The sequence below is a fragment of the Anthonomus grandis genome, chromosome 16 (assembly GCF_022605725.1).
Source record: "Anthonomus grandis grandis chromosome 16, icAntGran1.3, whole genome shotgun sequence".
Taxonomy (NCBI): domain Eukaryota; kingdom Metazoa; phylum Arthropoda; class Insecta; order Coleoptera; family Curculionidae; genus Anthonomus; species Anthonomus grandis.
In genome coordinates, this window is record NC_065561.1 from 18,703,256 (window position 1) to 18,722,893 (window position 19,638).

Below are 19,638 nucleotides of genomic sequence, written 5' to 3' on the forward strand. Positions count from 1 at the left end.
TGATAATTTGGTTATTTTAAAATATAATTTTAAGGTTCAGCACTACAAGCAGAATCATTGGAAGCACAAAGAAAATTGAAGACTGTTTTCGACAATTGTTGCGAAGAACAAATGATATTTGTTTTATGTATTTTATTAATCGTTCATTTTTTGTTTTATAGTCAATATATTTTTAGTTTTTATAAATGAGTTATTTTTTCACCCAAATACGTTTTACCACACAAAAAGGGCATGCATCTTTTAGGGTATGTACAATACGTCTTTAGAACGTATCTGTGCTATTTGGGTGGATGATGATGAATAAGCTGTTGAATCTCCGTGATTGATTGGTCACTATTTTGGCAAAAAAATGATTTTTGCTTACGTTGCTCCTTTTTTTTAAACAGTCGGTTTCTTCACTTCTAGCGAAGTCAAATGATGCCCTAATACGCTTCCGAATACTATATATTTAAAATTTACCTAATGCACTTTAATAATTTTCAAAACGACTGTGACATTCTGTACGTTGTATGATTTCCTGCAAAATAACACCACTAGAGAAAAAAAAATCCTTGATTTTATCTCCTGCCGTTACTTAATAAATGAACGAAAAATATTTCGGCTTAAATTGTTGCAAGGCTAAATCCGCGAGCGTCGCGTCGGTTCCACGCTTGGTTTTCGCTCGTATTTACCTAACGTTGTTAATAACTAACCGGCTAGATTAAAAAAAAAAAAGACGAAAAATTCGACAAATAAATTTGGCAACGGTGGGTCCAAAACATTTGGCGATTCGGAACTTTTTTTCCTGGTTACATACAGAATTATAGACCGCTTTGAAAAATACACAAGTGCAATTTTTATGCGTGTTTTTTTTTATATATTATTTTTACCGGTTGCATTTTTTAAGACTATTAAGTTTGCACCGACTGTATATTGGTGTAGAAATTATGTTTATGTTGGTTTGACGACTTTTGGTGTTTTTTTTTTTGAGGTGCGATTTTTTGTTGCTCTATTTGGCAAGGAGACATGGAAATGCGAGGTGAGTACTTAATTGACAAATTGGTTTTTAGTTAGGCTTTTTTAATTATATAGGAAATTTACATGATTTTTGAGTTCAAATGTACAACCTTGTGGCAACATGAGATAACTGATAAGTCAGATAATTTTAGGTACATAGATTTGCTTGCTTGCAATTGTAATTCGAAATAATGCGTAAACGATTAATGTGATTATATCGTTAAAAGTAATAAAAAATATCGGTTGAAGTTTATTATGATTTAGTAAGTAAGATTTTAAATTAAATTGGGTGAGTAATAAGGGATATGAGTAGAAAGACGCTTTTTCCACGCATATTTAACAAAAAATGAAGGCGTTTGACGGATAAATTTAATATAATATTTAATTTTGGTACAATTAATAATATAAAAATGACAAAATATCACTGCCAATTTTTAATATGTAACTTAGACTAACAGTTTTACAAATTTCTAAAGCCTAAGTTGAATATGTAGGTAGTTCTAGTGGACATTTTGGTATATGAAATAGTAAGCCATTCGTCTTTGGACTATTTTAATCAAATAAGAATTAAAGAATGAATTATAATTTATTTAATAAAATAATTAAAAAAAAATCATGACACGGTGTTTCTCTGTACGATGGTTTTTGAAAATTTTCTGGAAGGACTTCATGGCTTAATGGTGATAAGAGTGAACTATAAGCCGGACGGTCTGGGTTCGAATTTTAACTATGTCAGCTTAATTGTTTTGTAATTTTAAAAATTATTTAATTTAATTGAAATTACTTATGAAAAAAAGACTAAAAAGGAGAAATTGTTTATATAATATTCAAAAAAATTGTAGTAAAATTAATTGCGGTATTTTCGTGTAAAAACATACTGAAGACACCAGCAATGTATTATTTAATGTTTTTGTAATTTTTAGATCGAATATGAAAAATAATATGAAATATGTGATAATTTGTTAAAGGTTAAGTTTAGAGTTAGAGAGAACAAAAACAAAATTTCCTTACATCTTCCTGTTATTATCTAAGCAACACATAACGATTTTTTAGTAAATTTTATCGTATATGGTCAAGGTATATTTATTAAACTGTAGAATATACGTATATCATATACGATTCTCCTTAAAAAAGGAAGAAAATTTCGGTAGTTAACAAAATTGACACGGGATTTTTATATCTAGGTTATAGACTCGATTACTACACCTTAAATATTTGATGAAATTCTTTTAAAAAATTACTGTTTTTCGCGTCTATATTATCCAATCTAATAACGCTGTTTTTATAGTAAATATTTATATATAAAATTATATGAACTTTTAATAAACAGTGCATTAAAATAAATATCGAATAAATATTTTCTGCAATAACATTGTTTTCCATTAACACAACCCTTACCCCCCTACCCACCCCAAATATTTGCCCAGTGAGAAATTCTCTTGAAAATTCACCATTTTTCGCTCATAATATCCAATATAATAATATTGTTTTTGTATTAAATATTTATAAATAAACGTATACATAATTATCTCAAATTTAAATAAACAAACTGTGTGTTATTAGATTAAAATGAACGACGAAACTCGCTGTTATTTATGCGTATTATTTTGAAAAATATTAATTTTTGAAGACAATTTCTTAATGGTAAGTTGTGCGGGGTGGGTGGGGGGTTAAGGGTAGGATAGTTAATGAAAAACGTTTTTTTCGCAGAAAATAACTGCCTGAGAAAAAAATGATTTTTTAAGAAAATTATAGACGTTAAAATAACTATAGTTTTTGTATCTATACTTATAAAATTATAAATATTATATAAATATTTGATGAAACTCTTCTGAAAAATCTTTTTTTTTTCGTCCATATTATCCAATCTAATAACGCTGTTTTTATACTAAATATTTATATATAAAATTATATCAAATCTAAATAAACAGTTCATTAAGTTAAATATCGAATTTATATTTTCTGCAATAATATTGTTTTTCATCAACAGAACCCTTAACCCCCCACCCACCCGAAACATTTGCCCAGGAAGAATTTCTTTTGAAAAATCACCGTTTTTGGACCATTATATCCAACCTAATAGCACTGTTGTATATATTACTAAAATATGCTAATTTAAACTAATTATTTTTAATAAGTGCTAACTGGTCTCCGTCCAATTTTGACAATTTTAACTTTCTACCATTGACTTGTATCATTCAGTGTTGTCTCTGCTTTTTTTTTCTTTTTTATTAGTGACTGCACAAGTGGATTATCTGATGATGCCTAGTACAGGCGAAACACGTGTAATCCTTTGATTTTTACTGTAATAAAATTGAAACCTGTGACTTAAAGTTTGTTTCATTACTATTTAATATAAGCCGGTCCATTTGAAGATGGACTATTTTTTGGAGTACATAGCTTTGACTGAAGCTGAAGATTCTAGCGTACCCAACATATCCAGGAGTCTTTCACAATTAATTTTTTTTTTGTTTTCAATACACGGAAATCATTAATATATCAATTGTTTTTGACAGTAAATATGAGTTTCTGTCTCGGGATTAGAAATCACATACAGGGGACACCGCTAAATCTAAGGCACTGCTTGGTAGATCCTAAGAATATTTAAAGAATGAGCTGCGTCAGTAATTCAAATATTTTATGACACATACATAATGTATATCATATAATGCCAGCGGCCCTTTATTTGAATAAATTCCTTCATAACTGTGAAGGATTTTCATGTCGATCTGCCATGAGGGTTGGAGGGTTAATTATTTCATCATTTCCTTTAATTCCTCGGGATCTTCGCAGATGAGAACAGTATCGTCCGCAAAGCATAAGTGACTTAGATCCTAAAATCTTAAATAAAACCTACGAAAAGGCAACACGATATCACCATCACACTCACTAGGTACTAAATATGAAATTAATTGAAAATTCGCTTTCTTGATCTATCCGTATAATATTTAATTTAATCGAGTTAATATTTAAAACATCTAAAAAAAGAATGATATATAAATTTAAGCAAATTAATTGTTACGCCCCATGATAATCTGATAATGAAAAAATGTGCTTAAAAGCCGTCGGCTTTTCAAAGTGCGTTTGCAAGGCTATATCGTGAAACAAAGCGCTACACACCTCACTCGTTATTCAGACCTTGATTTGCCTCGTTGACGTAGTTCTATTATTAACGCAATTATATTATTTATCTGTAATAGGAAAATTGCGTTTTATTGTCTAATTTTTAAACGTATTGCTTAATGAGAAAAAGTAGCAGCTTAAGAAGTTACCGTTAGGAATCAATTTTATTAGGGTAGGAAGGAAGTGATTTTTTTGTTAGGAAGGACTAGGCTGATTGATTTTAAATTACTTTGCCTCAATTACAATCAGAAAAATGTTAAAGTACGAAAACTGTATAAGGTTTAGTCCTTGGTGGTGGAAATGAAGTAATATGTTGACATTTTGAAGGGTTTTTTACCCTCTGTCGAGTTTAAAACCACCGACGCTTTTACAATTAATTATTAAATAATTAAATATATTAAAACCTTGAAAATTGTAGCAAGGGGTGTGACAACAGTAGAACAAAGCTAATCATTAAATTATCAACTTGTAAGGATTTTTATTTATTATATTAGAAAGGAGATTAAAAATGAATGAAATGAAAAGACATAAATATAAAAATAATAAATGTGAGTGGAAAACGTATAAAAAATAACCATTAAAAATAAATCGAGCAGCTTCTGAGATATAAATAGTTGAAAATCATTTAAAATTCAATTTTCAACTGTTCATACCTCAAAAAACTCTTGATGAAAGTATAGCGAGTGACTCGTCAAATTTTCGTAGAATCTAAAAATGTATAAATATATAGAGATTGAATTCTCATTTATATATTTCTATCTCAGTCTAAAAATTAGATAAAGATAAAGAATGTATAAGGTGATATTTTTCTCGTATAATTAAACCCGAAAAACACTATTTTCAGACAATCCAGACATTATCAATAAAATGAAACCATAATATAGAAAATAGAGGAAAAATCTAAATTCTTATTTATATATCTCTCTCAGTCTAAAAGTTAGAGAAGAATGGGGATAAAGTGATATTTTTCTGATATAATTAGGCCAAATAAACTCGAAAAACACTATTTCTGATGATCCAGAAACCACCAATAAAATGAAACCATGATATATTATTTCTAAAAAACCTGGAAGTGGGGAATAATTTCAAAGTATTGGATTTAATATATGCAACTACTTGAAAAAAATAATGAATTTCTTCTAGGCAGTTGAAAATGTCTTACTTCATTTACTGGAAAAACATGGAAAATTTGTTCCAGGCGGTCAATTTTTAACTACCAAAAATTGGATATAATCACTTTAGAACAGAAATTAGAGAGTTCCAGGCAAGTGAAATTCCGTACTAGTGTATGAATATAACTTGGTACAATAAAAAAAAAGAGTGCCAAGTTCTATGGCAGAATGGCAAATTAAGCAAAAAATTTAGAACCACATTTAATTCCCGAAAATAGGAAAAACCTATTTTAAATATCTAATAAAGTCATTCGATTTTCTTCAATATTTACCTTAATCGAATCGTTAATAAACATTACCGTATTCGATTATTTTGCGCACTGTCTCTCAATTAGGAAGGATTATCTATCTATTTACGACATATTTTTATATACGATAACAAATTATATAAATTGCACCAAATAAGTTCCTTGTTATTTTGCGGAAAAATTCCAATGACATTTCATTCATATATAGAACGTAATAAAAACACCTTTTAAGATACATAATATAAAAACAAACTGTTGGGACATATCGGATACATAATATTGTGACAAATTCTTATATTGCAAGTAAGATTCACAATCAAGAGAAACGTATACTGGAACTAGAATTTATTTAATGTCAAACCTTGTACTTTTGACTATTAAAATTAGGAATACAGACAAACCTACTTCTCCTTTTTTTTTGTTTAAATTAAACCTGCCTCAAAAAACTCCATTAGTAATAAAAGTGTAATCTATACACGTCTGGCAAGCATAGGTCTTCAGTGCGGTGCAAAGATATACCGGTAATGTGCAATCTGTAACTTATAGACCCTGTTATTATGTGCAAAGTGATCCTTCACCATTCTGTCATACAAATTGAGCTAAACCAATATATAATGCAGATTTTATTTTTTAAAGAAATCATATGCTGTTTAGGTTATAATATTAATAATTTAGTATCCAGAGGCACCCTCAAAAACTTCATTCTAAAGACTTTGCACACTTTAAAATTGGCTTTTATTGTAATATTTGTCTCATGTGATCATATGATCATGTTTATATTTTTTAATTCTCTATATTTAGATTATTATTTTAAATTATTTTATTTAGTTTTTGTGATTTTATATTGAATATTAATAGCAACAAAATTTTCTATATAGAAATAATATTAAGTAAGAAACACATTAAAATATCATTGTTAAGTATACAAAAGACAAAGCAAGCAAATTTTTAAACAAATAATTTATGATGAAAGTTTCACAGTTTTAATAGTATTTTAATTCATAAATTCCTCAATGCTAAAAGGTTTAATGTTAAGTAATATGTTAAATTATTTTTTTTTTATTTTATGATAACTTATTGAAATAAGAATTTGTTAATAATTTTTTAATTTTTCAAATTTTTGAAATTATTGTTGATTTTTTCCAAAAAAATAATACTCTCAAAAATATATAAAGTTAACAAATTGATTTCTTTGAATTCTATAATTCTACTATGATGTTCCTGTCGTCTGCAAAATTTGCTGTATCTTCATTTTCTCCTTCCAAATCAAGGTCACGTATTTAATGCTTTCTATTAATTTTCGTACCAATCTTACTTTGTCAACTAATTTTTTTCAATTTCTGACTAATAAATCTTTCATCAATCATATACTATCTAGTCTCTTTTTTTAAACATCAAAGAAAGCTAGTATCCATGCGGTTTGACTGCAGCTACTTCTTCCAAGGGAGAATACTCGTCATCCATGCAGTTTGTCTGAGACAAACTTCGTATAAGAATAAAGGAATAAAGATCTGAGCAGAGTTCAGAGAGATTAAAAAGCTGTTTTGTACGATTATATTTATTACAAATTCTGGGTCAAAACTATACACGTCTGACAAGCTTAGGTCCTGCGTGCGATGTATTACGATATTTGCAAAAAGATCCCGTTAATGTGAACTATACCAAGAGTCTAATCTATTGTTTTTGATTTGTTTTTTAAGGTATGATTAACACATATAATTTCAGTGACAAATTTTTGCGATTATTTAATCAAGAAATGAAATTTTCCCAACAAACTATTTTTCCGTAACTCTAAAAATAACAACAACAAAAAAAATTGGCAAAATAAACGCATAAAAATACGTATTGCTGGGCTGCACACTCCATATAACATAACCCACGCACGCGGTCTATAATAAAAATAAATAAATTAAGCCTAACACTATTATTCGTATTTTTAGAAAATTCGCCCGACGTTTACCAAACGGAATTGCAGGTTCCTGTTACTTAATTCAAAAATAAACTTTTTTAAATCTCAAGGTAACCGAAAGCGTCTGTATGCTGTTTAAAAGAGTATCAGACAGTATCTCATTTGTATTATTTTTAACCAGTTAATTCCACTGGACTTAAAATGTAGAATATAAATAAGTAAGTAATTAATTTTTAAAATTTACTTTTGCACTAAAGAACCGTATTTTTTAAAAGTTGTCAAAAAAATAGAAAAACTGGTTAAAAAAGAAAATTAAAAAATTGGTAAAATATACACGTCAAGCCAACGAAGTTCTTGAGTACGGAAATTAATCAAAAAGAATCGCTAAGGCATTCTCGTTCCAAAACCTTCATCAATATTTGTCAACATATTTTTTCAAATGCCTGAAATAAAATTGAAAATTGTGTTTTATTCCAGGCTTTAAAATAATAATTTCCCAAATTCCTGAAATATATTGATAATTAATTTTAAGAGTCCAAGTGAATAAAAATGGGAAATTTTATATATAATTATTAATCTTATTCACAGTGTAGTTTCTGAACAGAAAGGACTTGGAAATTTCATGTTTTGGCTTCGGTTTCTCAATTTTAGATTTCGGAATTAGAACAAAATTGGCGCCCAACATGTGGGTATTTTTTCTATATACGTTTTTTAATGTTTGAAAGCTTTACAGAATAATTTAATATTGTATTATCTACAGACAAGTTAATTTTCCCTCTTGACTTTTTAGTGGAAAAACAGATACAGAGGTACAGGTCATGAGATTATAATTAATTTATTTATAAAGAGTCTCTGAAGTAAACTAAAAGTAGTTTTTATCCAAAAGGAATTTGACATTACTTCAAATGCCTGAAATAAAATTAAAAATTGGGGTTTATTCAAGGCTTTAAAATAATAATTCCCCAAATTCCTGGAATATATTATAAATTCACTTTAAAAGACCAAGTGAATAAGAAGAGAATATTTCAAATAAAGTTATTAATGTTATTGATAGTCTAATTTCTGACCAGAAAAAAACTGCGAAATTTCATGTTTTGACTTTGGTTTATCAATTTTAGATTTCGGAATTAGAACAAAATTGGCGCCCAACATTTTGGTATGTTTTCTGTATACGTTTTTTAATGTTTAAAAGCCTTACCGAATAATTTAATATTATGTCATCTGTAAACAAGTTAATTTTCCCTCTTGACTTTTTAATGGAAAAACAGATACAGAGGTACAGGTCATAGGATTCTCATTAATTTATTTATAAAAAGTCTCTGAAATAAACTAAAAGTAGTTTTTATCCAAAAGAAATTTGATATTACTTCAAATGCCTGAAATAAAATTAAAAATTGGGGTTTATTCAAGGCTTTAAAATAATAATTCCCCAAATTCCTGGAATATATTATAAATTCACTTTAAGAGACCAAGTGAATAAGAAAAAAATATTTCAAATAAAGTTATTAATGTTATTGATAGTCTAATTTCTGACCAGAAAAAAACTTCGAAATTTCATGTTTTGACTTCGGTTTATCAATTTTAGATTTCGGAATTAGAACAAAATTGGCGCCCAACATTTTGGTTGTTTTTTCTGTATACGTTTTTTAATGTTTAAAAGCCTTACAGAATAATTTAATATTGTGTCATCTGTAAACAAGTTAATTTTCCCTCTTGACTTTTTAATGGAAAAACAGATACAGAGGTACAGGTCATAGGATTCTCATTAATTTATTTATAAAGAGTCTCTGAAGTAAACTAAAAGTAGTTTTTATCCAAAAGAAATTTGACATTACTTCAAATGCCTGAAATAAAATTAAAAATTGGGCTTTATTCAAGGCTTTAAAATAATAATTCCCCAAATTCCTGGAATATATTATAAATTCACTTTAAGAGACCAAGTGAATAAGAAGAGAATATTTCAAATGAAGTTATTAATGTTATTGATAGTCTAATTTCTGACCAGAAAAAAACTTCGAAATTTCATGTTTTGGCTTTGGTTTCTCAATTTTAGACTTCGGAATTAGAACAAAATTGGCGCCCAACATTTTGGTATTTTTTCTGTATACGTTTTTTAATGTTTAAAAGCCTTACAGAACAATTTAATATTGTGTCATTTGCAAACAAGTTAATTTTCTCTCTTGACTTTTTAATGGAAAAACAGATACAGAGGTACAGGTCATAGGATTCTCATTAATTTATTTATAAAGAGTCTCTGAAATAAACTAAAAGTAGTTTTTATCCAAAAGAAATTTGACATTACTTCAAATGCCTGAAATAAAATTAAAAATTGGGGTTTATTCAAGGCTTTAAAATAATAATTCCCCAAATTCCTGGAATATATTATAAATTCACTTTAAGAGACCAAGTGAATAAGAAGAGAATATTTCAAATGAAGTTATTAATGTTATTGATAGTCTAATTTCTGACCAGAAAAAAACTTCGAAATTTCATGTTTTGACTTTGGTTTCTCAATTTTAGACTTCGGAATTAGAACAAAATTGGCCCCCAACATTTTGGTATTTTTTCTGTATACGTTTTTTAATGTTTAAAAGCCTTACAGAATAATTTAATATTGTGTCATCTGTAAACAAGTTAATTTTCCCTCTTGACTTTTTAATGGAAAAACAGATACAGAGGTACAGGTCATAGGATTCTCATTAATTTATTTATAAAGAGTCTCTGAAATAAACTAAAAGTAGTTTTTATGCAAAAGAAATTTGATATTACTTCAAATGCCTGAAATAAAATTAAAAATTGGGGTTTATTCAAGGCTTTAAAATAATAATTCCCCAAATTCCTGGAATATATTATAAATTCACTTTAAGAGACCAAGTGAATAAGAAGAGAATATTTCAAATGAAGTTATTAATGTTATTGATAGTCTAATTTCTGACCAGAAAAAAACTTCGAAATTTCATGTTTTGACTTTGGTTTCTCAATTTTAGATGTCGGAATTAGAACAAAATTGGCGCCCAACATTTTGGTATGTTTTCTGTATACGTTTTTTAATGTTTAAAAACCTTACAGAATAATTTAATATTGTGTCATCTGTAAACAAGTTAATTTTCCCTCTTGACTTTTTAATGGAAAAACAGATACAGAGGTACAGGTCATAGGATTCTCATTAATTTATTTATAAAGAGTCTCTGAAGTAAACTAAAAGTAGTTTTTATCCAAAAGAAATTTGACATTACTTCAAATGCCTGAAATAAAATTAAAGATTGGGTTTTACTCCAAGCTTTAAAACAGTAATTCTTCAAATTTCTGGAATAAGTTAAAAAATTATTTTAAGAGCCCAAAGTTATAAGAAGGGAACATTTTGAATATAATTACAAATACTACTCACAGTCACACGGTTTCTCAATTTTCGATTTCAGAATAGGAGCAAAATTGGCGCCCAACATGTGCGTAATATTTTTCTGTAGATATAAAGATCTTAAAATGGCATCAAATAGCTCCAGTTCTTATGACTACAAACGCAAATATAACGCTCAAAAAGCTGATATCTTGTGTCTTAGAAATAATCTTGCAAAATTGAATTGCACCTGCAGAAAAAAAAAGAAATGTAAATGACCTCACTAGGGCATAAAGCCAGAAAGCTACAGTAACACTACTCTCAAATGCCGAAAACAATGGCTGTGTTTTATATTGTCAAATGCCTTAGAGAAGTCACCCTGGAATTCACCCTAATAAATAAGCAGGAATATTTCATTATACACATAAAATGCTTATTGTATGACTGATCGTATAAACTGAACAATGAATTATCTATAATTATATAATTAGGGAAATGGACCAACAGACAAAGGTATGTTAGACCTAACACGTTGGCCACCAGAATATTGATCTATGGGATATCTTTGATCTTCTACAGCAATCTACCTTCCTAGATTAATTAAAGAAAATAATATTTTCCATTACATGATACATCATTACCAACGCAATATTTAATTTAGGCAAGCCGAAAAACATAAATGAACTTATATACGAACCCTTTGCTAGCTTCTATAATTTCCAATCCAGGTATAAAATTTCCACCTGTCCTCTCCGCATGGATATACGCATTCCCTTTCCCAAGTATCGATCTTAGTTTGTACACTTCAATTAGTGATATCAAATATTTAAACATCGTTCTCATCCGTTTCTGTTTTATCAAATCACCTGAATAATTAAAACTTTATTTCGTGCGGTGGGAGGACTGAACAGAGGGAGGAGTAAATATAGACCGTAAAGTTGTGGACTATAATGATCGAACGTTTTGGTTTTTGAAATAATGATTCGTTATAGCATGATATAGTTGATAATTTATTCAAGCAACAGAGTTAATTTTATCTGTATTAAGCTCTCACTCTTATCTTCAACGAACTTGATGACCAGAAATGATACACCGCTGATTTTCAACAAATATTTAAAAATCAGCAAACATGACAGGGTCAAAGGCCTTTGAGAAATCGCTATAGTACATTCGCTTCAATCCTATTTATAAATGGTGAGTGACGAGATCCAAAGAAATTCTATAGAGAAACTAGAAATTGATTATTGGGAGTTTAATTATAAATGGGAAGGAAAAGAAGGTTCAGTTGTGTCAAATGTGTCAAAAATAAAGCAGGTGTATTTTCCATAATTCTCTTACCCCTGTTTACTCAACTCATAAAAATATACGAACCACTTAAAAATACTACAATTAAATAACAAAATAATTATAAAATTCCCAAATTAATTTTTTTTAATGGTTTTCAAGTGCAACATGCGTCGTTGTTTTGCAACCTAAATACGCTTATCTTGTTATTGAGTTATTATATAAAATGTGACTGGGTTGAGTTGATTCGTCGGAAAACAAACATTTCTTTTTCAAAATACATATGCGGATAATAATATTTTTGGCACACCAACGTTTGATAAGATAATCGGTGTGCATTAGGATTCATTTATTATAACGTACCACAACGATTTCAATCGAAGGCAAAGAGAAACACAGGCAAATGCCTCGCTAAGGTCGTAGTAGATAGTTGCACAGTAAATCAAAAGGATTTGTCGATCTATAAAAGCAATTTCTAGACAATTTTTGTTTTGCCAAATTTTGAACTTGGCACCCAAGCAAATTGTTTAAGTTTACTTGGTTGATTTGTAAATTCAGAATTAAAAAAAGTGCCGAATCGAATGGCAGAATGGCAAGTATCTACATTGAAATTAAACAAGTGTTTTATAGTCACTAGTTTATTAAACTGTATTGAAATAAAAAATATTAGTTAGATTATATGGTTTTTCCGAAATACAAACTTAAAAATCACACTTATTTGTCTTGGCGGAATTTCGTAATGAAACACTAAAACTAGCGATCATTGAACTTGGCCCTTAAGGAAATTACGTAAATTTAATTGGTTCATTCGTAAATTCAGAATAAAAAAGGTGCTGAATCCGATGGCAGAATGGCAAATGCTTAAATTGAAATAAGATATTTATTTTATAGTTAATATTATGTTAAACTGTATAATATTAGTTAGATTATCTGGTTTTTTGAAATACAATCTTAAAAATTACACTTATTTGTCTTGGCAAATTTTCATAATGAAACACTGAAACAATCGCTCGTTGAACTTAGCCCTCAAGGAAATTACGTAAATTTAATTGGTTCATTTGTAAATTCAGAATAACAAAGGTGTTAAAGTCGATGGCAGAATAGCAAGTTCTTTATTTATTTTACACGTTTAATCTATAAAAAGCGTGTCCAAAAACGCTGTTAACTACTATTACTTCTTTGGGTTCTATTGTTGTAATTGTCAATAAATTTGATCATTCATTTGTAAATTCAGAAAGAAAAAGGTGCTGAATCCAATGGCAGAGTAGCAAGTGCTTAAATAAGACAGTTGTTTTGCAGTCACCACTGTATTGAAGTTGCCTAACAGTTAAAAGAAATTCTACTACGCCCTTTCAGTCCTTCTTCTTCGTTGCTTATGATCACCGTATCATCCATGTATCACAGATTATTTAGACATTGAGTTGTCCAGTGCATTTATAAATAATTCCTCTAAAATATATTAAATAGTAGAGGTGACATGATGCACCTACTGTTTTATTCCCTTTTTTTAATACTGACAGTGTCAGTGGGTGGTATACTGGGAAAAAGGTTTTTCACATCTAAGGAAATTAACATTGCATTGTCTGGTATATATATGCCTTTTAAAAAATTAGCAAATTCGACGGAATTCTTAGTGGAAAAACAACTTCGAAAGCCTGTTACCTCTCTCAAAACCCCATTCAACCATGAAGAAAGTTTATAGCAAGGAGAATCCACAAAAGATACCACTGGTCTAATTGGCTGTCCTTCTTTATGAACTTTAGGTAGCCCGTAAAGGAGAGGAGTTTTAGGGTTCATAGGATAAAGAGCCTCCTTTCTAATATTAAAAAACTCCAAGGTTAATAAAGATCTATCGAGAACACCCTTCATTTTTGTAAAAAATGAAGTTGTGGGATCCCTAGTCAAAGGTTGAAACTCATCGGTATCGAGAAAATCCACAACCCTATTCACATAATCTGTGCGTTTCATAATGACTAAGCAAGATCCTTTATCGGCCTTAGTGACAATCAAGTCATGTTGTTCAATTTTAGTTTTTAAGGATTTTAAGTGCTTACCATTATAATTTAAAGTTTTGTTTTTGTCCAATTTAGAATTTAAGAGAGAAATAATATTTGCTCTAAGGATATTTTTGTTGGTAATATCTGTAGTTTGTAAGATATTTTCAACCTCGACGACTAGCGTTTCTCTAATTTTTAAATCAACTTTATGCGAAAAATTAAATTTTAAGTTATGACTTAATCATGGGCTGAAAATGAAACGTCAGATAAATTCAAAAATCTTTTGTGAAAATCAAAATATGAATTACCACCCAAGTTCTGTCTAAATTCAGGTAAATTACGTTGTTTTAATTGTGTCAACTTGGACGATTTAAGGTTGGAAATTTTCTTACCCAATCTCCCAAAAGTTTCAGATCCAAATGACTCCACTTCGTCACACTTCGTCCCTAAATTTTAAATCCAAAATACAAAATTCTAAAAAAGATAACACAAAAGTTAGAGTCAAATAAAGAAATTTAAGCTTAGAATTAACGGTATTTAGATTTCTGTAATGATTTTTTATTTCTTCTTTAATTCAAATAATCTGAGCTCTCTTTACCGCTGCAGTAGAAGCCCTTGTGTGTGCTTTGCATCTGATGTTTATAAATTTTGGAACTAGTTGAAATAGTAAACATTGTTGAAGAAACCAAATTTTCAGCAGTAAACTTTTCCGTGCAATTAGGTTCTTCCTGTAGGTTCGGATGAGTTTAAGTTTACTTGGTTGATTTGTAAATTGAGAATTAAAAAAAGTGCCGAATCGAATGGCAGAATGGCAAGTATCTACATTGAAATTAAACAAGTGTTTTATAGTCACTAGTATATTAAACTGTATTGAAATAAAAAATATTAGTTAGATTATCTGGTTTTTTGAAATACAATCTTAAAAATTATTTGTCTTGGCAAATTTTCATAATGAAACACTGAAACAATCGCTCGTTGAACTTAGCCCTCAAGGAAATTACGTAAATTTAATTGGTTCATTTGTAAATTCAGAATAACAAAAGTGTTAAAGTCGATGGCAGAATAGCAAGTTCTTTATTTATTTTACACGTTTAATCTATAAAAAGCGTGTCCAAAAACGCTGTTAACTACTATTACTTCTTTGGGTTCTATTGTTGCAATTGTCAATAAATTTGATCGTTCATTTGTAAATTCAGAAAGAAAAAGGTGCTGAATCCAATGGCAGAGTGGCAAGTGCTTAAATAAGACAGTTGTTTTGCAGTCACCACTGTATTGAAGTTGCCTAACAGTTAAAAGAAATTCTACTACGCCCTTTCGGTCCTTCTTCTTCGTTGCTTATGATCATCGTATCATCCGTGTATCACAGATTATTCAGACATTGAGTTGTCCAGTGCATTTATAAATAATTCCTCTAAAATAGATTAAATAGTAGAGGTGACATTATGCACCTACTGTCTTATTCCCTTTTTTTAATACTGACAGTGTCAGTTGTATTTAATTCATACACAAACACTTCAATAAGAGTGCCGTGGTCAAGCGCTCTACCAATCTCTACATCTTTCAAATATTTGTACAGTGAACACCCTTCAGAGTGTACCCTATCAGATCCTTATAGAATTATTTGTAAAAATAGTTTTAGAGCGTGACCCATTAATCTAGTGGTTCTGTCCTCTAATTTTTTGGCAACAGAATAAAAGCGGTAATACACTGATAATATGCACAAACTTCCAAAGAGTTTAATAAGCCTTGGTAATATATAATCTTCCCTATTTGCTCTCTTGTTGCATAAATAATTTCCTTCTTTGTAATACTAATTGTTGCTTCTATTTATTCAATTTTTGATGTCTGATTGGTGACCTTCCATGATGTTGCTCCTACTATTTCATTTATATTTTATGTAAGTTAAAGATGTCCACTAACCAGTGCTAGAATATATATCAGTTACTTCGAAACAAGGATTAAGGTCTTTACTAAGTAACTAAATCTGCTATGAAACTGAGAAATTACAATGAATTCTAAGCATCTACTATTCGCCTAGCTATTACTATGCAAATATTTAGCAAAAAAAAATTGTCCGAAGTACAATAATACGTTTGTAAATCGATCCGCCCGAAAATTTGCGAGTTAATTCTCAAGCCGTTGACGATGCAGAGTAGGAGGTTTGGCATTGAACAGGACCATTAACCTCTCTAAGGTGATTGCATAATTTTATTGCGTTTGGTTCGTTAGCTGTTTTTGAAATTAGCGTTGCTCACTTCTATTGGTTCCTGTTTCTGACCGGTTTCTGTACCTGACTAATAAACAAACGGCCGATGTACCTAAAGAATGAATTGTATGTATATTGGACGAATTGATGAGTAGATACCAATCCAAAAAACGTTTCCTAATTATTTTCTGACAGTATGATATATTTTTAGTATCTGGTAGAAGTAAGAAAATAATAAAATGAGTGTCATGCCTATTTAAATTATGCATTTTAAACTGAGAATTAATTAATTATATTTAGTATTTGTTTGGTGAAGTTGTGGGAAACTTTACTAACAACAATCTTAAATTTAAATATTATAAACGCATTAAATATGTCAAAATAAAATGAAACTCTCACATTCAAGGATTTGCTTTACATAGTGGACTTAAACAGGGGTGCTACATTTCACCCACGCTGTTCAAGATATAGAGTTAATAAATTGGAAATAAATATGTTCAAAACAAACACATTTGACAGACTGAGGAATACGAGAAGTGGAAACCCGAAGTGAACATTATAAAAACAGAATACCTGTATATGGGAGGAATCCAGCATGACCTAATTTTGAAAAATACTTACTAAGAAAACACCTACAGGCACTGAAAACGACAGTCATCAAGGAGTTATTGAAGAATTTACTCTAAGAATTTGAGTACCTGGACGTATCTTCTAAGTTCTCTCAATGTTTTCTATGTACTTTCAAGCCTCTTTCAAGCACTTAAGGATAGAACTTAAGGAAGAGTTTATTTAAAAAAGTTGAGCCACTCCTACTGCCTGTAAGTATTTTCTAAGTACTCGTAAGCCTATTCCGGACACTTAAAGGTTATTGGAGAATCTATTCCCGAAACTAGACTGTCGGGAAGTTTTTTCGAAGTACTCTTAATGCTTTTCAAAGCACTTAAGGGTAATCTAAGAGTCTATTTAAGTAATTTGAGTCACTTTTACTGCCTCTTAGTGCCTTCTAAGTACTCTTAAGCCTCTTCCAGGCGTTTAAGTGTTACTGAAGAATTCATTCTAAAAATCTGAGTGCCTGGAAATCTCTTCTTAATATTCTAAATACTCTTTTAGACATTTAAGGTTAATCTTTACAAATTACCCTTAAATACCTAAAACTCATGGAATTTGAGTCATTTTTACTGCCTGTAAATATCTTTTAAGTAGTCTTAAGCTTCTTCCAGGCACTTTAAGGTAATTGGAGAATTTATTGTCGAAATTTGAGTGCCTGAACGTCTCTCCTAAGTACTGCTAATGCTTTTCCAGGTACTTAAGGGTAATTTAAGAGTCTATTTAAAAAAGTTGAGCTACTTCTACTGCCTGTAGGTATCTTCTAAGTACTCTTAAGCCTATTCCGGGCACTTAAGGTTATTGGAGAATCTATTCCCGAAACTAGACTGTCGGGAAGTTTTTTCGAAGTACTCTTAATGCTTTTCAAAGCACTTAAGGGTAATCTAAGAGTCTATTTAAGCAATTTGAGTCACTTTTACTGTTTTGCTGTTTTCTAAGCCATGGCCCGCGAGACCACCTGACATAACACCGCTTGATTTTTTTTAAATAGTGTTTCTTCGCCTGGAAGTAATCAAAGTATTTGTCCAGGCAATTGAGTCAACTCTTTGTATACTATGAGATGAATGAATTAATTCAATTGACTTAAAATAATGAAAATATTTGTCCAGGTAGTTGACACAATTACTCTCTATATTCACTCTCAGATAATTGAATTTATTCAACTGCCTGAAAGTCATCAAAATATTCGTCTAGGCTGTAATATGGCCCGCGAGACCACCTGACATAACACCGCTTGATTTTTTTTAAACAGGGTATCTTCGTTCAATTGCGTGGAAGTAAACAAAGTATTTGTCCAGGCAATTGAGTCAACTATCCTCTTTTTTTACTATGAGATAAATGAATTAATTCAATTGACTTAAAATAATGAAAATATTCGTCCAGGTAGTTGACCCACTTACTCTCTATATTCACTGTAAGATAATTGAATTTATTCAATTGCCTAGAACTCATCAAAATATTCGTCTAGGAGTAATATGGTCAGCGAGACCACCTGACATAACACCGCTTGATTTTGTTTAAACAGGATCTCTTCGTTCAATTGCCTGGAAGTAAACAAAATATTTGTCCAGGCAATTGAGTCAACTACCCTCTTTGTTTACTATGAGATGAATGAATTAATGCAATTGACTTAAAATAATGAAAATATTCGTCCAGGTAGTTGACACAATTACTCTCTATATTCACTCTCAGATAATTGAATTTATTCAACTGCCTGAAAGTCATCAAAATATTCGTCTAGGCTGTAATATGGCCCGCGAGACCACCTGACATAACACCGCTTGATTTTTTTTAAACAGGGTATCTTCGTTTAATTGCGTGGAAGTAAACAAAGTATTTGTCCAGGCAAATGAGTCAACTACCCTCTTTGTTTACTATGAGATGAATGAATTAATTCAATTGACTTAAAATAATGAAAATATTCGTCCAGGTAGTTGACCCACTTACTCTCTATATTCACTGTAATATAATTAAATTTATTCAATTGCCTGGAAGTCATCAAAATATTCGTCTAGGCAGTAATATGACCCGCGAGACCACCTGACATAATACCGCTTGATTTTTTTTAAACAGGGTCTCTTCGTTCAATTGCCTGGAAGTAAACAAAGTATTTGTCCAGGCAAATGAGTCAACTACCCTCTTTGTTTACTATGAGATGAATGAATTAATTCAATTGACTTAAAATAATGAAAATATTCGTCCAGGTAGTTGACCCACTTACTCTCTATATTCACTCTCAGATAATTGAATTTATTCAATTGCCTAGAAGTCATCAAAATATTCGTCTAGGCAGTAATATGACCCGCGAGACCACCTGACATAACACCGCTTGATTTTTTTTAAACAGGGTCTCTTCGTTCAACTGCCTGGAAGTAAACAAAGTATTTGTCCAGGCAATTGAGTCAACTACCCTCTTTGTTTACTATGAAATGAATTAATTAATTCAAATGACTTAAAATAATAAAAATATTCGTCCAGGTAGTTGACCCACTTACTCTCTACATTCACTGTAAGATAATTGATTTTATTTAATTGCCTAGAAGTCATCAAAATATTCGTCTAGGCAGTAACATGGCCCGCGAGACCACCTGACATAACATCGATTAATTTTTTTAAATAAGCTTTAATGGCCTCAAGCCTATAGCTTTTTTCGTAAATTTTTGTTCTGTTTATGGATATACGCATTGTATTTTAATCTTTTACGTCCTATTACCTTTTGACGGTGATATTGGAGTACGCACAATACATAAGTGTGTGTAA

At 30.0% G+C, this 19,638-nt stretch overlaps 1 protein-coding gene across 1 annotated transcript in view; it reads left to right on the top strand.

The window, feature by feature from the left end:
- The first annotated feature begins 622 nt into the window (after nt 1-622).
- LOC126745560 (zinc finger protein chinmo) overlaps nt 623-19,638 on the top strand; it is a 57,116-nt gene continuing 38,100 nt past the window's right edge. Inside the window, exon 1 of the mRNA XM_050453444.1 lies at nt 623-1,018. Coding sequence (XP_050309401.1) covers nt 1,006-1,018 — 13 coding nt within the window. The 5' untranslated portion in view covers nt 623-1,005. The remainder of the gene's footprint in view (nt 1,019-19,638) is intronic.